Genomic DNA, 18,801 nt, shown 5'->3' with positions numbered 1-18,801 from the left:
GACAAAAAAGACAAAAAAAAAAAAAAAAAAGAAGATGTGGTACAAACACACAATGGAATACGGCTCAGCCATCAAAAAGAACGAGCTAATGCCATTTGCAGCAACATGGATGGAACTAGACTCTCATACGGAGTGAAGTCGGTCAGAAAGAGAAAGGCAAACACCATATGATGTCACTCACGTCTGGACTCTAGTACGTGGCACAGGTGAACCTTTCCAGAAAAGAAAGCCGGGGACTCGGACAACAGGCTTGCGGTTGCCGAGGGGGAGGGGAGGGAGTGGGGTGGACTGGGAATCTGGGGTATTCGGAGATGCAAACTATGGCCTTTGGAACGACAAGCAATGAGATCCTGCTGGGAACTCTATCCAGTCTCCTGCGATGCAGCATGACGAAGGATAGTGGGGGAAAAAGAATGTCTGTGTGTGTGTGACTGGGTCACTTTGCTGTACGGTAGAAAATTGACAGAACACGGTAAACCAACAATAATGGGGAAAATAAAAATCATTTAAAAAAAAAAAAAGGAGTTCCCATCGAGGCACAGCCGTTAACAAATCCAACTAGGAACCATGAGGTTGAGGGTTCGATCCCTGGCCTTGCTCAGTGGGTTAGGGATCCGGTGTGGCCGTGAGCTGTGGTGTAGGTCACAGACATGGCTCAGATCCTGCGTTGCCGTGGCTGTGGTGTAGCCCAGCACCTGTAGCTATGATTTGACCCCTAGCCTGAGAACCTCCATATGCTGTGGGCATGGCCCTTAAAAAAAAAAAAAAAAGGGAATAAATCACATTATACTATAAATAACCCAAAAAATGAGAAAGCCCGATTACTGAAATACTTTTAGAAAATGCTGGAATTCAGAAATAAAGCAATGAGGGTCCCTTCCATAACAAAGAAAAGGTGAAGCACAAAATTTCCACACCAGAAGGTTACTTGATCAAGACCCCTGGTGTCTAAGGAGAAGCCCAGCAGGACCGGTTGTGCCCGGGCGATGGTGGTGTCCCCAGATCAAGACAGGCCAGCTCTTCCCGGCACGAAACCCAGAGCACACTCATCCTGACTCCAACTCAAGGATCAGGCTTCTGAGCTGCTGCTTCCTCCATCCTGAAGCCGGGCACCTGAAGTCGCCAAGGTTAAGTTCTGCCGCTACAAATCACAGTTCGTTTTCAAAGGAAACCTCAGCTCTCCAAAAGCCTAGGCTGACCTGCAGCTTGTGAGCTGTGCTCTCTTCTGCATGTACATTACACTTCAATTCTTTCCACGTCACTTTTACTTTATTTTATTTTTTTGTCCGCGCCAGATGCAGACGCTCCCAGGCCAGGGACTGAACCCTCGCCACAGCAGCAACCTGAGTCGCTGCAGGGACAGTGCTGGATCCTTAACCTGCTGCACCAAGGAACTCCTACACTTCAATTCAAGCTTAAGCGCATTATACTGATCCAGGTTCAGGTGGGTCTATAATCCCAGGCATGAGAAACAAAGAGAAGGACAAACACAAAGGCAGGCAGGCGGGCAGGGAGGGAGGGAGTCTGGGCTGGGAACAGGGGACAGGGTGAAGGAGGTACATCTTAGAGAGAAACATAGTTCTTGCTTGCCAAGACCCCATGCTCAGCCAGCTTCAGGCCAGAAAGCCGCCCTCCTTCCTGGCCCCCTCTTTCCCCAGCAAGGACGCTAAGCCCCTAAAGCAGGCCCAGCACTCCCATCACTCCCACTCCAGGTTCTGCCTGCCCAGTGCTGGCATCGCATGTGCCCAGAGCTCCACTGGGAGCTGGGACCAGCCCTGCCTGGAAACCTGCCTCACCCCCTAGACGCCTCTGCTCCCCACGGCCATGGACGCACCCAGAGCCCAGACCCGGCTTCCCGACACTGACTCTACTCAAAGAACCCCGAGGTCCTCTGAGAAACGGCTGATTCCAGGACTAGGGCAAAGGCAGTGCCAAACGAGCCCAAGCACCTTTGGTTGGGCCACGTGTAAGGAAGTGTGCAAAGGCGGCTGGGACGAGTCAGAAGCACTCGGCTGACAGGGACTTCGTGGACTCCCACCGGCTAGATCTAGGACAATTTGAACCTTGAGGAGTGAGCTCACTTTCACAGAGAAATGCCAGCTACTTAAACGTGGAAAGCTCGATAAAAATGGACAGCTTCCATTTGATCGGCCAGTGGCTCCTCAAGGAGGCTCACTCCAGGGAGCAGGGCTGCTGGGGAGCCCGGTCCCAAGCACGGGCTGGGGCCACGGGCCCCTCACCGAGGACAAAAGGGGCCGTACCTTCCCACTGGAGAACTCTGGGCCTCCACCTCCTGGGGTGTGGGCCAGATGCCACCCCCATGTTCTCCCAGGTCCCTCTGACCCCTTTTCCATCCAAAGCTCATCTGGATCTCACCCCAGCTAGAAGACATTCATCCCGGCTCTCTCTTCTAAATTGCTTTTCAAATGCACACTACCAGAGTTTCCATAGTGACTCAGCAATAACAAACCCGACAAGTATCCATAAGGACATGGGTTTGATCCCTGGCCCTGCTCAGCAGGTTAAGGATCCAGCATTGCTGTGCACTGTGGTGTAGGCCAGCAGCTGCAGCTCTGATTTGACCCTAGCCTGGAAAATTCCATATGCTGTGGGTGCAGCCCAAAAAAGCAAAAAAAAAAAAAAAAAATCCCCTGCACATCATCAGTCTTCTGAGGTTGATCTGTGCTTTCACAGGCCCCCTCCATCCCCTGCACCCCAAAACAATCCCTGGAGAAGCACACGACTGGGCTACACCCCTCTTCCAAGAAGGCCTGCAGCGAAGGGCCAAGTGTGAGCCCTTTCTCACCAGAAGACAGCACAGTACTCCCGTCTGGCCTTGTGGACAGAGCCTGACCGTAAGGCCAGAGCAGCCAAGAACAGGGCTCGGCCGGAGAAGGCTGCTCTGGACCGTGGTGGCTAGAAAGGACACGGCAGCCAAACGCAGCCCAGGCCCCAATGTGACCTTGGGGTGAAGGAAAAAAAAGTGGAGGGGCATCTGGACAAGGACACCAGGAGGGATAAAGTTACTGACCCAGCACTTCCTGCTGCGTGGGCTGCTGCCCTTGTTCTTAGAAGCCCCCACTGACACACACAGGGTGACGTGCTGGGAAGTTCACCGTCTGCATCTGTAGGGTTGCTGGGGTTCCTGCTATGGCGCAACGGGATCAGCTGCATCGCTCCAGCGCGGAGACGCAGGTTTGACCCCTGGCCCAGCACAGTGGGTGAAGGATCCCGTGACGTCACCGCTGTGGCACAGGTCACAACTGTGGCTTGAATCTGACCCCTGGCCCAGGAACTCCATATCCCGTGGAGTGGCCAAAAAAGAAAAAAATAAAACTAAAAAACAGAGTTGGGATGATAAAACTCAGTAGCTCCAACAAAGAGACATTCAAAGACTCCTTCCGTTACAAAGGCCTGAGACACAAGGAGGTTCACAAAAACAAAGCAGAAATCCTGATACCAAGAAGGATCGCACGAGGTGCCACGTGCTCTGCAGGTAGGTAACCTGGCCGTCCTGAAGCCCAGGCCGGCTGCACTTGGCTTTGCTGTGCGGGGGACCACACAGCCCCTCACCGCCCCCAGCTGCTGAGGCAGAAGGCCCGCCCCAGGCACAGCAGGGCCACACAGCTTCTGTCTTGGCTGGTACTTGTCTCATACTCTGACCAAGTCTAGATGCCTCGAGGGGGCATGTGGAAGCCCTGAAGCCCCTTGGAAAGGATGCCCTGATGCCCGCGGACAGTGCTAAATGTCCTCGGGGAGCCACAGCCAAGGCCAGCCCACAGGCCCCTGCAGCCACCAGGCCTGCAGAGCACGTGTGCTCACTGGGCCCTCGAGGCAGAGCCCCAGCCCCCAGGGCAGGAGGCCTGGCCAAGGCTCAGGAGAGGTGCTCTTCACCCTGAAGCCATTGGGAGCAGGGGTGCCACCAGAGGCTGAGAGAGGCCAGGCGCTCACGCTCGGCCAGCCCACCACTCCAGCCGCCCCGGCCTCTGGGGTGGCTCAGGGTGCGGAGGCACAAACTTGCTCGGCTCCAATGCTGTCACCTTCATCAAACCAAATTCAAACTTTGCTCTGGAAGAACTTTCCACAAGAATCTCAAACCACCTAATCTCTTGGTTTTCCCCTCCAAAACCACGTGTTTTATGTGCTTCCTGAACTGACTGGTTATCGTTTCAACTGGGACTGGCCCGGCCCGTGGTGCCAGTGCACCGCATTCTCAGCACGTTCTGCCATGGTCCATGTGCTGACTGCCACCCCGCGGCTCAGGACACCGAACCTGGGCGGCGCCTCTGTTCTTCCCACAGACCTCGTCCACCGGGACATTTTAGAACGCAAGCTCACTTCCGAAAATCATGTTGACATAAGCAATCGCTGTGTATCTAAGTAATAAAGATATTTATCATGAAACCTGAAAAGCAAAAACAAAAACAAAAACAAAACCTGAAAAGCAATGCAAGGTAAAGACCGTCTCTGTTCACACTAATTTACTCCAATAAAGTACACATCCGAATTGGACACACACAGCAAGGGCAGGAGCTCCCACTGTGGCACAGCGGGTTAAGATCCAGCATTGTCTCCGTGGTGGCGGGGGTTTGATCCCTGGCCCAGGGCACTGGATTAAGGATCTGGCATTGCCACAGCTGTGGCGTGGATTTGAACCCTGGCCCAGGTATCCAATGTGCCATTCCATATGCCACGAGTGCAGCCAAAAACAAGGAAAGGGAAAGACAATGTGTCATATCTGAACTTTAGGCAACATCTGGAAGATGAATCACAGTAAACTTAACACCCCCCCCACCCAATTCAAAGGCTGTAGAAACGGCCAATAAGCACATGAATAGACGCTCAGCATCCCTAACCACTAGGGAAAAGCAAGTCCCAACTCAGACGGGGACAGGAAGCAGAAGGCATCCCCCCTCCCCCGGGCCAGGACTTGCTAATTAATAGGGACAGCGTTTCAGATCAACAGGATGAAAAGGACTCTGGGTGTGGACGGTGGTGATGGCTGCAGAGCAAGGTCACTGCATTACACACTACTCACTGTGCACATAAAAATGGTGACAGGTGACTTTCACATCTTCCTATTTTCACACAATCGAAAAAGGAAAGAAGAGCCACAAGGGGCTATTTAAGAAAGACTGAGAAAGAAGTCTGGAGACGGGGGTGATGAAGGGCAAAGGAGGAAGAAGGCAAGACGGCCCGCAACGCAATACCTTTGAGTTTGGTGTAGCTGTGCAGCAGCGGGTCGGCAGAGACCATGCACGGCCACCAGGGGTAGCCGGACACCTTGGACCACACCAGATCCCCGACACTGTACTTCAGCAGCTGCTCTCTGTCTCTGCTGCTGTTTGGACAGGGGTCTTTCTCAGCTGGAACCTGAAAATGAACAGCAACAAAAGACACATCCAGCAGCTGGCCCTAAATCCAGCCTCGCGGCCGCAGAAGACCAAGGATCAGCTAGAGGCTCAGCACCGCGGGAGCGCACCTGTGCGCCCGCACACACACCCGCGTGCCCGCGCCCCTAAAAGGAACGTGCAGCCCTCGACAGCTTTTTAGGCCACCTCATCGTTTGTCTCTTGCCCTCGGCCCACAGGTCAGCGAGCTCCTGGCACCCAGAGGGCCCGACGCCACCGAGACCTCTACACAAGGCTATTTCCTTGGCCTGGCAGCTGGTCTCTGACGGTGCTTTACTCACGGGTCAGAAACGAATTCCCCTGGAGCCCGAAATCCATACGCTGACCCTCCCGCGCCTTCTGAGCCCGAGTCTGATGGTCAGGTCTCTGGAGAGGTGCTGGGTGGCGAGGACACAGGGCCTGGCAATGCAGCTCCGCTCCACCAGGCGCCATCCGCAGCCTGGGGCTCTCGCGGCCCGGGGCTCTCCATCGCAGCGCCCAGCCGGGGAGGAGGCCGAAGGCCCGGCATCCGGGCGCGGACACGGTCAGCGCGGCTCCTGGCCTCCCCCTAAGAGCGCTCCTCCCGTGAGCAAATCACCGAACGTCCCTGGGCCTCGGCTTCCTCAGCCGTAGACCGCGGTGAAGGGCGCTCAACCCACACGGTCGTGGCAGACGTCGGCGTGCGTGGCGGCGAGGCCGCAGAGCCGTCTGGGCACACGCTCGTGAGCAGAGGGCTGGCGCTCGGGTCACCCCACATCTCGCTTTCGTGCTGGCTGCCGTCTAGGCCACCTGGCGCCCCCGTCAGGATGAGGGATGGAGGTGGCGTGCCCCAGGCGGCTGGCAGAACCAGGGGGAACGTGCTCCAGCCTCTTGCCCTACCAGAGGGCGGTTCCCCACGCGTGGGTGCTTCAGAAATCCATGGCTGGAGTTCCCGTCGTGGCACAGTGGTTAACGAATCCGACTAGGAACCATGAGGTTGCGGGTTCAGTCCCTGGCCTTGCTCAGTGGGTTAACAATCCAGCGTTGCCATGAGCTGTGGTGTAGGTCGCAGACGCGGCTCGGATCCCGAGTTGCTGTGGCTCTGGCGTAGGCCGGTGGCTACAGCTCCGATTGTACCCCTAGCCTGGGAACCTCCATATGCCGCGGGAGCGGCCCAAGAAATAGCAACAACAGCAACAACAACAACAACAGACAAAAAGACAAAAAAAAAAAAAAAGAAAGAAATCCATGGCGTCAGCCCAGGTTGCTAAACCAGGCTTTTAAACCATTTGCCATTATGATTCCACTAGGAAGAGCCCATAAGCACTCTAAAGACATTTTTTTTTGCCTTTTTTTTTTTTTTTTTTTAGGGCTGCACCAGCGGCATATGGAGGTTCCCAGGCTGGGGTCGAATCGGAGCTACAGCAGCCGGCCTACACCACAGTCACAGCCACATGAGATCCGAACTGCATCTGCGACCTACACCACAGCTCACAGCAGCACCGGATCCCCAACCCGCTGAGCGAGACCCGGGATCAAACCCACAACCTCATGGTTCCTAGTCAGACTTGTTTCCGCTGCGCCACAACAGGAGCTTCTCTGAGGATATTTTCTTAAACCTTCGAAGTTGTTCCTTACTTTAACTATTTCAAGGCAATTTTGGTCCTTTCCCTCTCTCTCTGTGGAATTGTAAATAAGATTTCTCGACTCCCCTTTCGCACCAACTACTCCCGCCGCAGTGATGAACTGGTCCGTCTGGTCTCAGCTGCCCTCTCCGCACTCCCACAGGCGGATGCAAGCGCACCTGAAGGCCCAGCCCACTGGCCTCGCGGACCCTGCTGGTCCGGACCGCCAGCCCTGCTGAACACGCCCGGCCCCAGCTCCGAAGCCGAGGTCAAGGCTGCTCTAACCCGCGGCAGCAGGAACCACCGCACTTGCCGTCTTAGAGGAGGGGGTTTCTGCCCCAGCCTCTGCCCAGCGCCGTCACGTGCCCACGGGCTGGGCTCTGCGCCAGGAACGGAGAGCGTGAAGGCGCCGGCACAGCCGCAACCCTGCAGGACCAGGGCTGGAGGAGCTCCGGGACTCAGGGCACCCCTGCATGGCGGGGCGCTGCCCCCGCCCCCCAGACGGTACCAAGGAGGCGCCTCCGCCGACCCCCCACAGGCTGAAGGGCAGCTCTAGGGAGGACATGCGTGCAGACAGGAGAGCCTGAGGGTCCAGGGCTCTGGCACTGGCCAGACCTGGGTTCAGAAACTAGTTTCATCTTAAACACGGAGCTCCCCTCTCTAGGCCTCACCCCGGCTCAGCAGGCGGATGGGCGCGTCCCCGACTGTCACAGCCGGGGTGCCCAGCCGAGGCACACCCGTGGTGACTGTGCCCACCTCCCTGGCACCCCCCGCACACCAGGTGTCCTCACGGGCTTCTCCTGGGCATTGGAGCTGCAGGCCGCACCCCCCCCGCCCCGCGCCCCACACGCAACTCCCAAGTACCTTCTCGTCGGAGGGGCTGGAGATCCCGGACGCCAGGGCTGCTTCGACAAGGCCCTGCTCCAGGAAGGGGTCACATTTGACGCTTCTCTTCCTAGTCCTCCTCGCCTTGTTTCCTGGCTTTTGTCCACCCTCTTCCGTCGGGGACACGGCGGCAGCGCCATCGCCACATATGGAAGACTCGAAGAGAGGCTTTCCATTCATGTACGTTTTGGTGATTTTCAGCTTGATCTCCGGAGAGCCGTTTTTGACAGGGGTGGTGTGAGGGGGGGTCCCCAGCCCCTTCACCTCCTGGGACTCAAAGCGCAGCCGGGCGTCGTGAGCGCCAGGCTCTCCGTTGAAGACGCGGGAGGTGAGGTCCTTCAGCTTCTCGGCCGGGATGAAGGGCAGCGCGTCGTGGCCGTTAAACTTCTGCACGACGCCCTCCTGCAGGCTGGCGGAGAGCTGAGCTTTGCTGAGGAACACGGAGCACTCGCGGCTCACGTCGCAGCTTGGCGCCTTCCCGTTCGGGCTGCCGAGGATCTCCGGGGCCTGCTTCATCCTGGCGCGCGGCACGGCCTTCGGGCCAGAGAGGGGGCTCTGCTGAGGCTGAATCCGCTCAGCCAGACGCTCCCGTGCTCAGAGCACTGCGGTGTGAGAGAAACAAAGACAAACGCCAACGGGTCAGTGTGCCACGGGCGGCGCGCGCACCAAGGACGCCGTCGCGGGCGGGGTCTGGGCGCCGCGAGGCAACTTAGGGTGTTGATGTGACTCAGGCCACAGGAGACAGGGCTCCCTCGCGCGCTCTGGCTTCCCTGTGGCCCACGGACGTTCTCGGACCAGGGGCTGAGTCTGAGCCACAACGGCAGCAACGCCGGATCCTTTACCCACTGCGCGGGCCGGGCCCCGAACCCACGCCGCTCCAGCAGCCTGAGCTGCTGCCGTTGGATTCTTCACCCACAGCGGCAACTCCAGGAGGCCGCTCTAATATTGGCAAAAGGACAGGAATCGCACAATGAGAAGGGGAAAGGAAAGGGACAGGCATAGTTTTTAAGGGAGAGCCCAAGTCAGGCAAGGAGACTGAGGCACGTCGCCGCCGCCGCCGCCACCGCCACACCGCGGGGCCGGGGACGCCCATCAGCTGCTTGGGCAGCTGCCGCCAGAGCAGCTAACACAAGCCAGGCCCCTGCAAAGGCCGCGACAGCCCCTCCTGTCACAGTGGAGGAGGAGGTTCCCGGCCAGCAAAGCTGAAAACCAGACCTTCCAACGCCTGGCCCAGCACAACTCCCGACGACAGCCGGGGGCAGGGGACAGAGGGCTCCAAGGGCTGAGCTCTCGCCCCACCTCACGCACCCCTCGCCCGCCCCTCCTTGGGCACAGCTAGAGCCCCAGGCTGGGAACTCCTGTGGGGTGGCTCAGGACAGACCAGGCAGGTGCCCACATGGCTGGGAAGATGCCCGCCAAAGGTGTGCTCTGACACCCATGGATGACAGCCCTTTGAGAGGGTGGCAGCCACCGAGTGGGCCCGGGGAGACGCTGAGGGCCGGTACCACGGACATCCACGGAGGGACAGCGCTATGCAGAGACAGGCAGCCGGCTGGAGATATGTGACTGTCACCACGTGGGAGCTGCCAGTGACACCTACTGGGGAGCCACGGATACAGCTGCCCATCTTCAAGGCACAGGACAGCCTCGCAACAGAACAATCACCAGGCAGAAAGTGCCAATGGTGAGAGGGCAGCACCAAGGAGCCCCCTGGGGGAAGGGCGACCCTAACCCCAGCGCCAGCCCAACCTCGCGAACCCTGGACTCTGCCCAGCGCCCCGCTGCGACTCACAGTTGTCCCCTAAAGGTTAGTCAGGTGGTTCCTAGTCCAGCTCTGAAGGCGCTGGGAGAGGCCAGGAGCGGGGCGCTCGGGAAAGGAAGGGGCTCAGAGGATGGCAGCAGGTGTGTGGGGACAAGGAAAACTCCCAAGAAGAGACAGCCGCCCCAGAAAAGCCCCTGAGCCTGTGCAAAACTGTTGCCCGGAACCCAGGCCCATCCATGCACGGGGTGGAGCCTCGCTTAGAAAATACTGAAGCCATACGGCAGAAACAGACAGAATATTCTTTTTTTTTTCGGTCTTTTTGTCTTTTTGGGCCGCACCCACAGCATATGGAGGTTCTCAGGCTCGGGGTCAAATCGGAGCTACAGCTGCCTGCCTACACCCCAGCCACAGCCACGTGGGATCCGAGCTGTGTCTGCGACCTGCAACACAGCTCACAGCAACGCCAGATCCTTAACTCACTGAGCGAGGCCAGGGATTGAACCCGAGTCCTCACGGTTCCTAGTCGGATTCGTTTCCGCTGCGCCACAACGGGAGCTCCGACAGAACATCCTAATCAACTATAATGAAAGACATTTAAAAAGAAGATAACTGAAGCAAGAGTTGGTCACTGGACAAAAAAAGCAACACACCTCTCTCAAGATCAAAACCACCCGTGAGGACGCTGCTGCCAAACGCGGAGAGAGGGGCTCCCGCCGTGGTGCCACAGGGTTGGCTGCATCTCTGCAGCACCAGGAGGCAGTTGTGACCCCTGGCCCCCCACAGTGGGTTATGGATCCAGCGTGGCTGGGGTGTAAGTCATGGACACGGCTCGGATCCCATGTTGCTGTGGCTGTGGTGTAGGCCGGCAGCTGCAGCTCCAATTCGATCCCTAGCCTGGGAACGTCCATATGCTATGGGTATGGCCGCAGAAAGGGAAAAAAAAAAAAAAAAAAAAAAAAAGCATATTAGGAGCTCCCGCTGTGGCGAAGCAGAAACGAATCCGACTAGGAACCATGAGGTTGCGGGTTCGATCCCTGGCCTCCCTCAGTGGGTTAAGGATCTGGAGTTGCTGTGAGCTGTGGTGTAGGTTGCAGACACGGCTTGGATCCCACGTTGCTGTGGCTGCAATGTACACTGGCAGCAATAGCTCTGACTAGACCCCTAGCCTGGGAACCTTCACATGCCGCAGGTGTGACCCTGAAAGGACAAAAGACAAAAAAAAAAAAAAAAAAAAAAGCATATTAGATATAAGTCAGGAAACTTGAAATAGATGAGTAAAAATTCTTTAAAAAAAAAAAAAAGAGAAAACAGAAAAGGAAACCGAGTCCTCAGCGCTTACAGAAAAACATCCAAAGGGCTGGGTTCCCACCCCACCCAGGAGAGGAGGAAGAAAAAAATATTTGGGAAAAAATATCAGAAAAACTTCTAAGTTCAGTAATTTCCCAAATCTACAGATTCAAGAAACTCAGTCAATCTCAAGCACGATATACACCGAAGAACCCACACCCACGTGCACACAACCACAAGAAAAAAGGCTCGCTATGCGCAAAACAATGACATGGATGAGCATTCACTTCCCAGGAGAAACGAGCGCCCCGTCGTGGCTTTAAAAGTAGGAAACTGCGGAGTTCCCATCGTGGCGCAGCGGAAAGGAACCCCACTAGTGCCCCTGAGGATGCGGGTTTGATCCCTGGCCTTGCTCGGCGGGTTGGGGATCCGGCGCTGCCGTGAGCTGTGCTGTAGGTCGCAGTCGAGGATACAGCTCTGATTCGGCCCCTAGCCTGGGAACGTCCACGTGCTGCAGGTGCAGCCCTAGAAGGAATGCCCCCCTCAAAAGAAAGAGGTAGAAAAGTGCCGAGAACAACAGGACACACTGATATACCCACCGCTCCAAAATGCCAGTTTTTGGCATTTTGCTTCATGTGCTTCAAGTCCTTTTGACACAAAAGAAGGAAGACGTGCAGGCAGCAGCAATCAGCATTAAACACCTACCTGCAGTGCGGCTCCAGAGCTGACCGGGGAGGGGGGCAGCACCCCACAGGTCCCCAGGCTCACCCCAAAGGCTGCCCACCACCAGCCACAAGCCCTCAGCAGCGCCCCGGGCTTGCCGTCACCCACGTCCAAGCGCTCAAAGGCCGAGGCCCCACTCCAGCTCCTGCCTCCCCGGGCCCTGGCCCGGGTGCCTGAGTCCCCGGGCACAGTTCCAGGGGCTGCCACAGAGGCACCCCACCACCAAGGATCATGCGAGCTCCCTTGCAGGCTGCGGTGAGCGCGCGGGACACTGCTGCACGGGGCATGTCCGAGCAGTGCTTGGCATCTCCCCCCCCGCTGACCCGGCACACGTAGCTCAGCCGTGTCCTGTGCATCCTGCGAACACAGCGTGGCTGCTTAAGTTATTCCAGAACATAGAAAATGATGGGCGTTTCCCCAACAGGACATAAGGCTGGCTGAACTCTCATACCAAGACCAGAAAAATGAGTGCCAGAGAGCTAGAGTCCAAAGTCGGTATAACTGTTCAAAAAAAGAAAAAAGACAAGACAGAAGTGAATCAACCCCAGTCATCCCCACATTCCAACAGGAAGCCGCGGCTACGGAGAGCCGACCCCCAGGGAACTCCACTAACCCTCCGTCGCCATTTCCACCTCACGGGCGGCTTCGGGGGAAGGTGGCCAATTTCTCTTTCTTTTTCAGAAAAAACGAAGTTACACCTCCTAATTCAAAGCAAGAAAGGACATCTCCAGGTCCAGAAATGAACAGGGAACAGCAATCAACCTTCGAGGGCACAGCTGCCCAGGGTGAGGACTGCGGGCAGCGAGCGCTGGGCCTGGCACTGCAGCCTCACCACCGCTCAGCCCAGGGCTGGGCGCTCTGCAAAGGGCCGCTGGAGGCCCCTGGGGAACAGGGTCACCCTCAAGAACTCTACCTCGGGAGGCCGAGGCCCCCAACACTGAGCCCAGAGCCTTAAGAAAAGACAGGCCCAGAACGAGGGGTGCCGGCAGAGCCCTGAGCAGGCTCCCGGGTGGCTCCACAGCCAGAGCTCGCCTGGGAGATGCCCTGCCGCAGGGAACGAGGAGACGGAGGCTCCGGCAGGGGGGCACCCCAGGGAGAGGCATGCGGCGATAAGGGGGGGTCTTCTGCAGAACCAGAGCCGGGAACTATTTTTTTCATAACTTGTACCTCTGGAAAAGGAAAAACCGGCACTGAAACACAGAAGTCAACGGGCAGACTCGACCCAACTCAATATGTGGGTAACAGATGAAAAAATAAATCTCAACAAATCACCCCAAGACATAGGACTGATAAAGAGATGAAAAATATTTAAGGGATTAAGAGATAACATTCATATCTCATTTTTTCAAAAATGTATAGAGTGCCTAAGATGTGCCAGACACTGAATTTTAGGTGCCAGAGTTACATTGAGCGAAATGGGATAAACAATACTCGGCCACCGTGGCTGAAGCAGTAAGACTACCAAGGGGAATACACAGGAAACAGATGGGAAAGAAGAAACAGGAGTTCCCGTCGTGGCGCAGTGGTTAACGAATCCGACTAAGAACCATGAGGTTGAGGGTTCGGTCCCTGCCCTTGCTCAGTGGGTTAACGATCCAGCGTTGCCGTGAGCTGTGGTGTAGGTTGCAGACGCGGCTCGGATCCCGCGTTGCTGTGGCTCTGGTGTAGGCCGGTGGCTACAGCTCCGATTCAACCCCTAGCCTGGGAACCTCCATATGCCGAGGGAGCGGCTCAAGAAATAGCAACAACAACAACAACAACAACAACAACAAAAAAAAAAAAAAGACAAAAGACAAAAAAAAAAAAGAAGAAACAAAACTCTTGTTCTGCATAGATGACCTGATCATCTATGCAGAAAATTTGAAAGAATCAAAAAATTTCTGACACTTATAATTAATTATACAAAGGCCACAGGATACCAGGCTAATAACATACAAAAGTCAATCACTTCCCTATATCACGGCAATGAACCAGTAGAATTCAAAATTAAAAACACAGGGAGTTTCCGTCATGGCTCAGTGGAAACGTATCTGACTAGCATCCATGAGGACACAGGTTCGATTCCTGGCCTCCCTCAGTGGGTTAAGGATCCAGCATTGCATGAACTGTGGTGCAGGTCACAGATGCAGCTCCGGTCCCACCTTGCTGTGGCTGTGGTGTAGCTGGCGGCTCTGGCTCCAATTCGTCCCCTAGCCTGGGAACCCCCATATGCTGCAGGTGCATCCCCAGAAAGCAAAAAAAAATTAAAAACACAATATACTTTGTGAAATTCAGGTTTGTGTACTATGAAAGGTGAAATACTTGGGCATAAATCTAACAAAACATGTATAAGGCCACCCAAGGGAAACTACAGACCTCTGACGAAGGACCTCAGAGAGAAACCGCCAAAGTGGAAAGACATCCTACGTTCTTGAACGGGTGGATTCAGTGCCATCCAGACGTCAGCTTCTCCTAACCTGATCTACCCCAGTCGAAGCTTCCGCAGGTTATTTTCTGGAGACTAACAAACTAATTCTCAAGTTCAGGTGGGGCCCCACTGACCCCCAGACTTCTGTGAAGGTACAGAGGTTAAAGCAGCGTTGCACTGGCCGAGTCACAAACCTGTCAACAAAACAGAGCAGAAGGACCAGAAATAGACCCTCACAAAATCAGTCAACTGATCTTGGAGAAAGAGCAAGGACAATACAAGAGAGCAAGGGGCGTCTTTTGTGGCCGCCCCGCAGCACAGGGAGAGACTCCGAGTCAGAGCTGCAGCAATGCCAGATCCCTAATGCACCGTGCTGGGCCAGGGATGGAACCAGTGCCTCCCTGTGGAGCCAGATCATTAAACCACTCAGCACAGCAAGAATTCCAAGATAATCTTTCCTAAGAACAAAATAAACGAACAAATCAAACCAAACAAAAACAAGCAGATACAGAGAACAGAGTAGTGAGGGGGTGAAATTGATAAAGGGGCCAACTCTATGTTGACAGATGGAAACTAAACTTTCGGCGATAAGCAAGCTCAAGGGCTTACAGAACGAGAAACACAGTAAGTATCATGGAGTTCCCATCGTGGCGCAGCAGAAATGAATCCGACTGGGAACCATGAGGTGGCAGGTTCGATCCCTAGCCTCACTCAGTGGGATAAGGATCCGGCATTGCCATGAGCTGTGGTGTAGGTCACAGACCCAGCTCGGATCTGGCACAGCTGTGGCTGTGGTGCAGGCCGGCAGCTGCAGCTCCAATTAGACCCCTAGCCTGGGAACCTCCATATGCCACGAGCACAGCCCTAAAGAAAAAAAAAGAAATATAATGTCGTAAATGTGAAACATATAATATTATAAACCAATGTTACCTCAGTTTTTAAAAAAAGATAGTCTTTCCTACAAATGGTGCTGAAACAACTGGACATCTATATGCAAAAAAAAAAAGAGAGAGAGAGAGAGAGAGAATCCAGACACAGACTTCACATCGTCATAAAAATTAACCTGAAATGGATCACAGACCTCCATGTAAACTACAAAACGATAAAGCTTGTAGACGATGACACAGGGGAACCTGGACCAGAGGTTTGGCAGCAACCTTTTAGATAAAACACCAAAGGCTGAATCTGCGAAGGAGGTCATTACCAGGCTGGATTCCACTTCAAGGAAATTCAGGGGAGCCCCATCGTGGCGCAGCAGTAACGAACCTGGCTAATATCCATGAGGACAAGGGTTCATCCCTGGCCTCGCTCAGGGCGTTAAGGATTCGGCGTTGCTGTGGCTGTGGTGCAGGCCGGCAGCTACAGCTCCGATTGGCCCCCTAGCCTGGGAACCTCCATATACCAAGGGTGCAGCCTTAAAAAGACAAAAAAAAAATTTTAAAAAACCACCTCTGCTCTATGAAAGACAATGTCAAGAGAATGAGAAGACAAATCAAAGACAGGAAGAAAGATGTGCAAAAGACATATCTGATAAAGGACCATTACCCGAAATATACAAAGAATTCATTAAAACTCAACAATAAGAAAACAAACCACCCGAACAAAATACAGGCCAAAGACCTAGACAGACACTGAAGACGACACACAGACAGCGAATAAGCATGAGAAGATGCTCCACACCACACGGCATCGGGGACGTGTAAATTAAGACGACAAGGTCCCACTCTACACCTGTCCGAATGGCCAGCCCCCCAACACCCACAGCACCCCAGGCTGGCGGGGCCGTGGCACCTCGGGGCCTCTGGGCACAGCCGGTGGGCTGCAGACCGGCGCGGCCAGGGGGGAGGAGGGTCGGGCGGTTCCTTACGAAACGAAACAGGCTCTTACCGTACGATTCCGCCATCCACCCCTTGCTGTTGCCCCAAGGAAGCTGAGGAGTTACAGCCACACACACCCCTGCCCAGGCAGCTCTACAGCAGCTTCCTTCGTAACTGTCCACGCGGAGCCCCCAAGGCGCCCTTCAGCAGGGGAAGGAACTGCTGCCCTGTGGTGCCTCCAAAGCACGTGAGCCACTGAGCCACACTGCAACACGGAGGGACCCTGAAAACTTGACACTAAGGAAAAGAAGCTGGCTACCAAAGAACAAACGCTGTCTGAGCCCGCTTACATGAGGTCCCTGGAGTAATCCAGTTCATGGAGACAGAAAGGAGAAAGCGGCTGCAAGGGACTCGGGCAGGGGAGAAGGACGAGCTGGTGTCTAAGTCAGTCAACGCTGGAGACAGTGTGGAGAAAAGGGAGCCTGCTCTACGCCGGTGGGAAGGTAAACTGATGCAGCCCCTATACAGAAGAGTATGGAGGTTGTTCAAAAAAACGAAAAACAGGAGTTCCCATCGTGGTGCAGTGGTTAACGAATCCGACTAGGAACCATGAGGTTGCGGGTTCGATCCCTGGCCTTGCTCGGTGGGTTAAGGATCCGGTGGTGCCATGAGCTGTGGTGTAGTTGCAGACACAGCTTGGATCCCAAGTGGCTGTGGCTCTGGCGTAGGCCGGTGGCTACAGCTCCAACTGGACCCTTAACCTGGGAACCTCCATAGCCGCAGGAGCGGCCCTAGAAAAGGCAAAAAGACAAAAAAAAAAAAAAAAAAAAAAAAAAAAGCTACCATATGACACAGCAATCCCACTCCTGGGCATCTATCTAGAAAAAACTCTAATTTGAAAAGATACCTGCACCCCAATGTTCACTGCAACACTATTCACAATAGCCCAGACATGGAAACAACCTAAACGTCCATATCCAGAGAAATGGATTAAGAAGATGTGGTACATATATACAATGGAACATTACTCAGCCATAACATGAATGAACGAATGCCATCTGCAGCAGCGTGGATGCAACTAGAGACTCTCATACTGAGTGAAGTCAGATAAAGACAAATATCATGTGATATCGCTGAGCTGTGGAAGCAAAAATACAACACAAATGAATTTATCTCCGAGACAGAAGCAGACTCACAGACACAGAGAACAGACTCGTGGCTGCCGAGGGGCAGGGGGGACGGATGGCTTCGGAGCTTGGGAGCTTGGGATCAGCAGAGGCAAACTACTATGTACAGATGGAGACACAAGGTCCTACTGTATCGCACAGGGAACTGCCATCCAAGGGCTGTGATAAACCGGAACTGACAGAGCATGAGGAAGAACGCGGGCCGCCCTCCCGCGCTGAGGCCAGCCAAGGGTCTGACATCGTCTCTGCTGTGGCTCAGGTCACTGCTGAGGCTCGGGTTTGATCCCTGGCCCAGTTGAAAAAAATGAGCCACACTCCTGTACTCAGGTATGCTCTGGCTACACTAGGAGGTGAATCAGGTGGCTGGGGAATGGGGGAGTAGAGGGCTCGCCACACCATACGTTTTGATTCTAAAACACGTGACTTTATCATCTAATTAAGGCTTTTCTTCAGATATTTAAAGGAACATTGAAAACGTAAACACGTGTCCAAAATAACCAGACATCACGGCATTCTTTGCGCCTGCGTTCCACAATCGCCGAGGGCAAGCAGACGACCAGATGTCAGCGTCCCTACAGTCCTGTCCAGAGGAGCAGGAAAGGAGCTGGAGGGAGACGGCCAAGCAGAACCAGGAGGACAACAGCGAGAGGGGAGCAGCGGGCGGGGGGGCGGGGAAGAGGAAACCCAAGGAAACCGGAAAAGACACGAGGGAGGGGAAAGGAAAGGGAAACACAGCGCCAGGACATCGGAGCTGAAAACTTGAGACCCGGGCAGACATTTTTCCACAGAAGACATGCAGGTGGCCAAGAGGCACAGGAAAGATGCTCCACATCTCGCAGCCTGAGGCCAGGCAGACGCAAAGCACAGGAGGGAGGCGTCGCCCACACCTGGCAGAAAGGCCCCCATCAACAAGGTGAGCGGCCACACGTGCCGGTGAGAACCAGAGCAGGGACGCCTCCTGCACCGTCGCGAGGAATGTAAACTGGTGCTGAGGATCGGAGCTCCTGCTGCGACCCAGCGGTTAATGAACCCGATTAGTATCCGTGAGGTTGTGGGTTCAGTCCCTGGCCTCGCTCAGCGGGTTAAGGATCCGGCGTTGCCGTGAGCTGCAGTGTGGGTTCTGGCGTGGCTGCGGTGTAGGCCGGCAGCTAGAGCTCTAATTCGACCCCTAGCAAACTCACAGAGGCAGAGAGTAGAATGGTTGGTTGTCAGAGGCGGGCGGGTGGGGGGGGGGGTGTCAAGAAATGAGGAAATGTTGGGCAAAGGATACAAAGTTTCATTTATAAGATGAATAAGTTCTAAAGATACACAGTGTAGGCACTAAAGTTAATAAATACTGTATTATACACTTGAATTTTTTGGGGGGGGGTTTGCATCCGTGGCATATGGAGGCTCCCAGGCTAGGGGTCGAATTGGAGCCGTAGCCGCCGGCCTACACCACAGCTCACAGCAATGCGGGATCCTTAATCCACCGAGCAAGGCCAGGGATCGAACCCGCAACTTCATGGTTCCTAGTTGGATTCGTTTTCACTGCGCCACAAAGGGAACTCCCACAATGTATATTAAACCCTTACATTGTACACTTCATCTTTTTGGTTTTCCTAATTCTTTTTTTCTTCCAGTTTTGAGATGTAGTTGCCACACGGTGCTGTGAAGGTTTAAGGTGTGCAGCATAATTATCCAACTTCCATACTCATGAAACAATGACCACATCAAAAAAGAGAAAATACATACATAAA

At 54.7% G+C, this 18,801-nt stretch overlaps 1 protein-coding gene across 6 annotated transcripts in view; it reads right to left on the bottom strand.

The window, feature by feature from the left end:
- Nucleotides 1-18,801, bottom strand: part of NSD2 (nuclear receptor binding SET domain protein 2) — a 79,391-nt gene that overhangs the window by 44,711 nt on the left and 15,879 nt on the right. For 5 of the 6 annotated variants that reach the window (XR_002346526.2, XM_021100910.2, XM_021100913.2 and 2 more), the window contains exons 2-3: nt 7,859-8,481; nt 5,211-5,373 (exon numbers count right to left, since the gene is read on the bottom strand). Coding sequence is in view for 5 of the 6 variants with exons in the window: in XM_021100910.2 (XP_020956569.1) it covers nt 5,211-5,373; nt 7,859-8,395 (700 nt within the window). In the remaining variant the exon portion in view is untranslated. Of the gene's footprint in view, nt 1-5,210; nt 5,374-7,858; nt 10,036-11,800; nt 13,163-18,801 lie in introns of those variants that run through there. The other variant, XM_084971232.1, reaches the window with a different exon arrangement.

The sequence above is a fragment of the Sus scrofa genome, chromosome 8 (assembly GCF_054392235.1).
Source record: "Sus scrofa isolate SSC_HxYL_T2T_F1_AM1 chromosome 8, Sscrofa_HxYL_maternal_Yorkshire_Landrace_v2.0, whole genome shotgun sequence".
Lineage (NCBI taxonomy): Eukaryota > Metazoa > Chordata > Mammalia > Artiodactyla > Suidae > Sus > Sus scrofa.
This window is presented reverse-complemented; position numbering and strand designations above follow the sequence as displayed.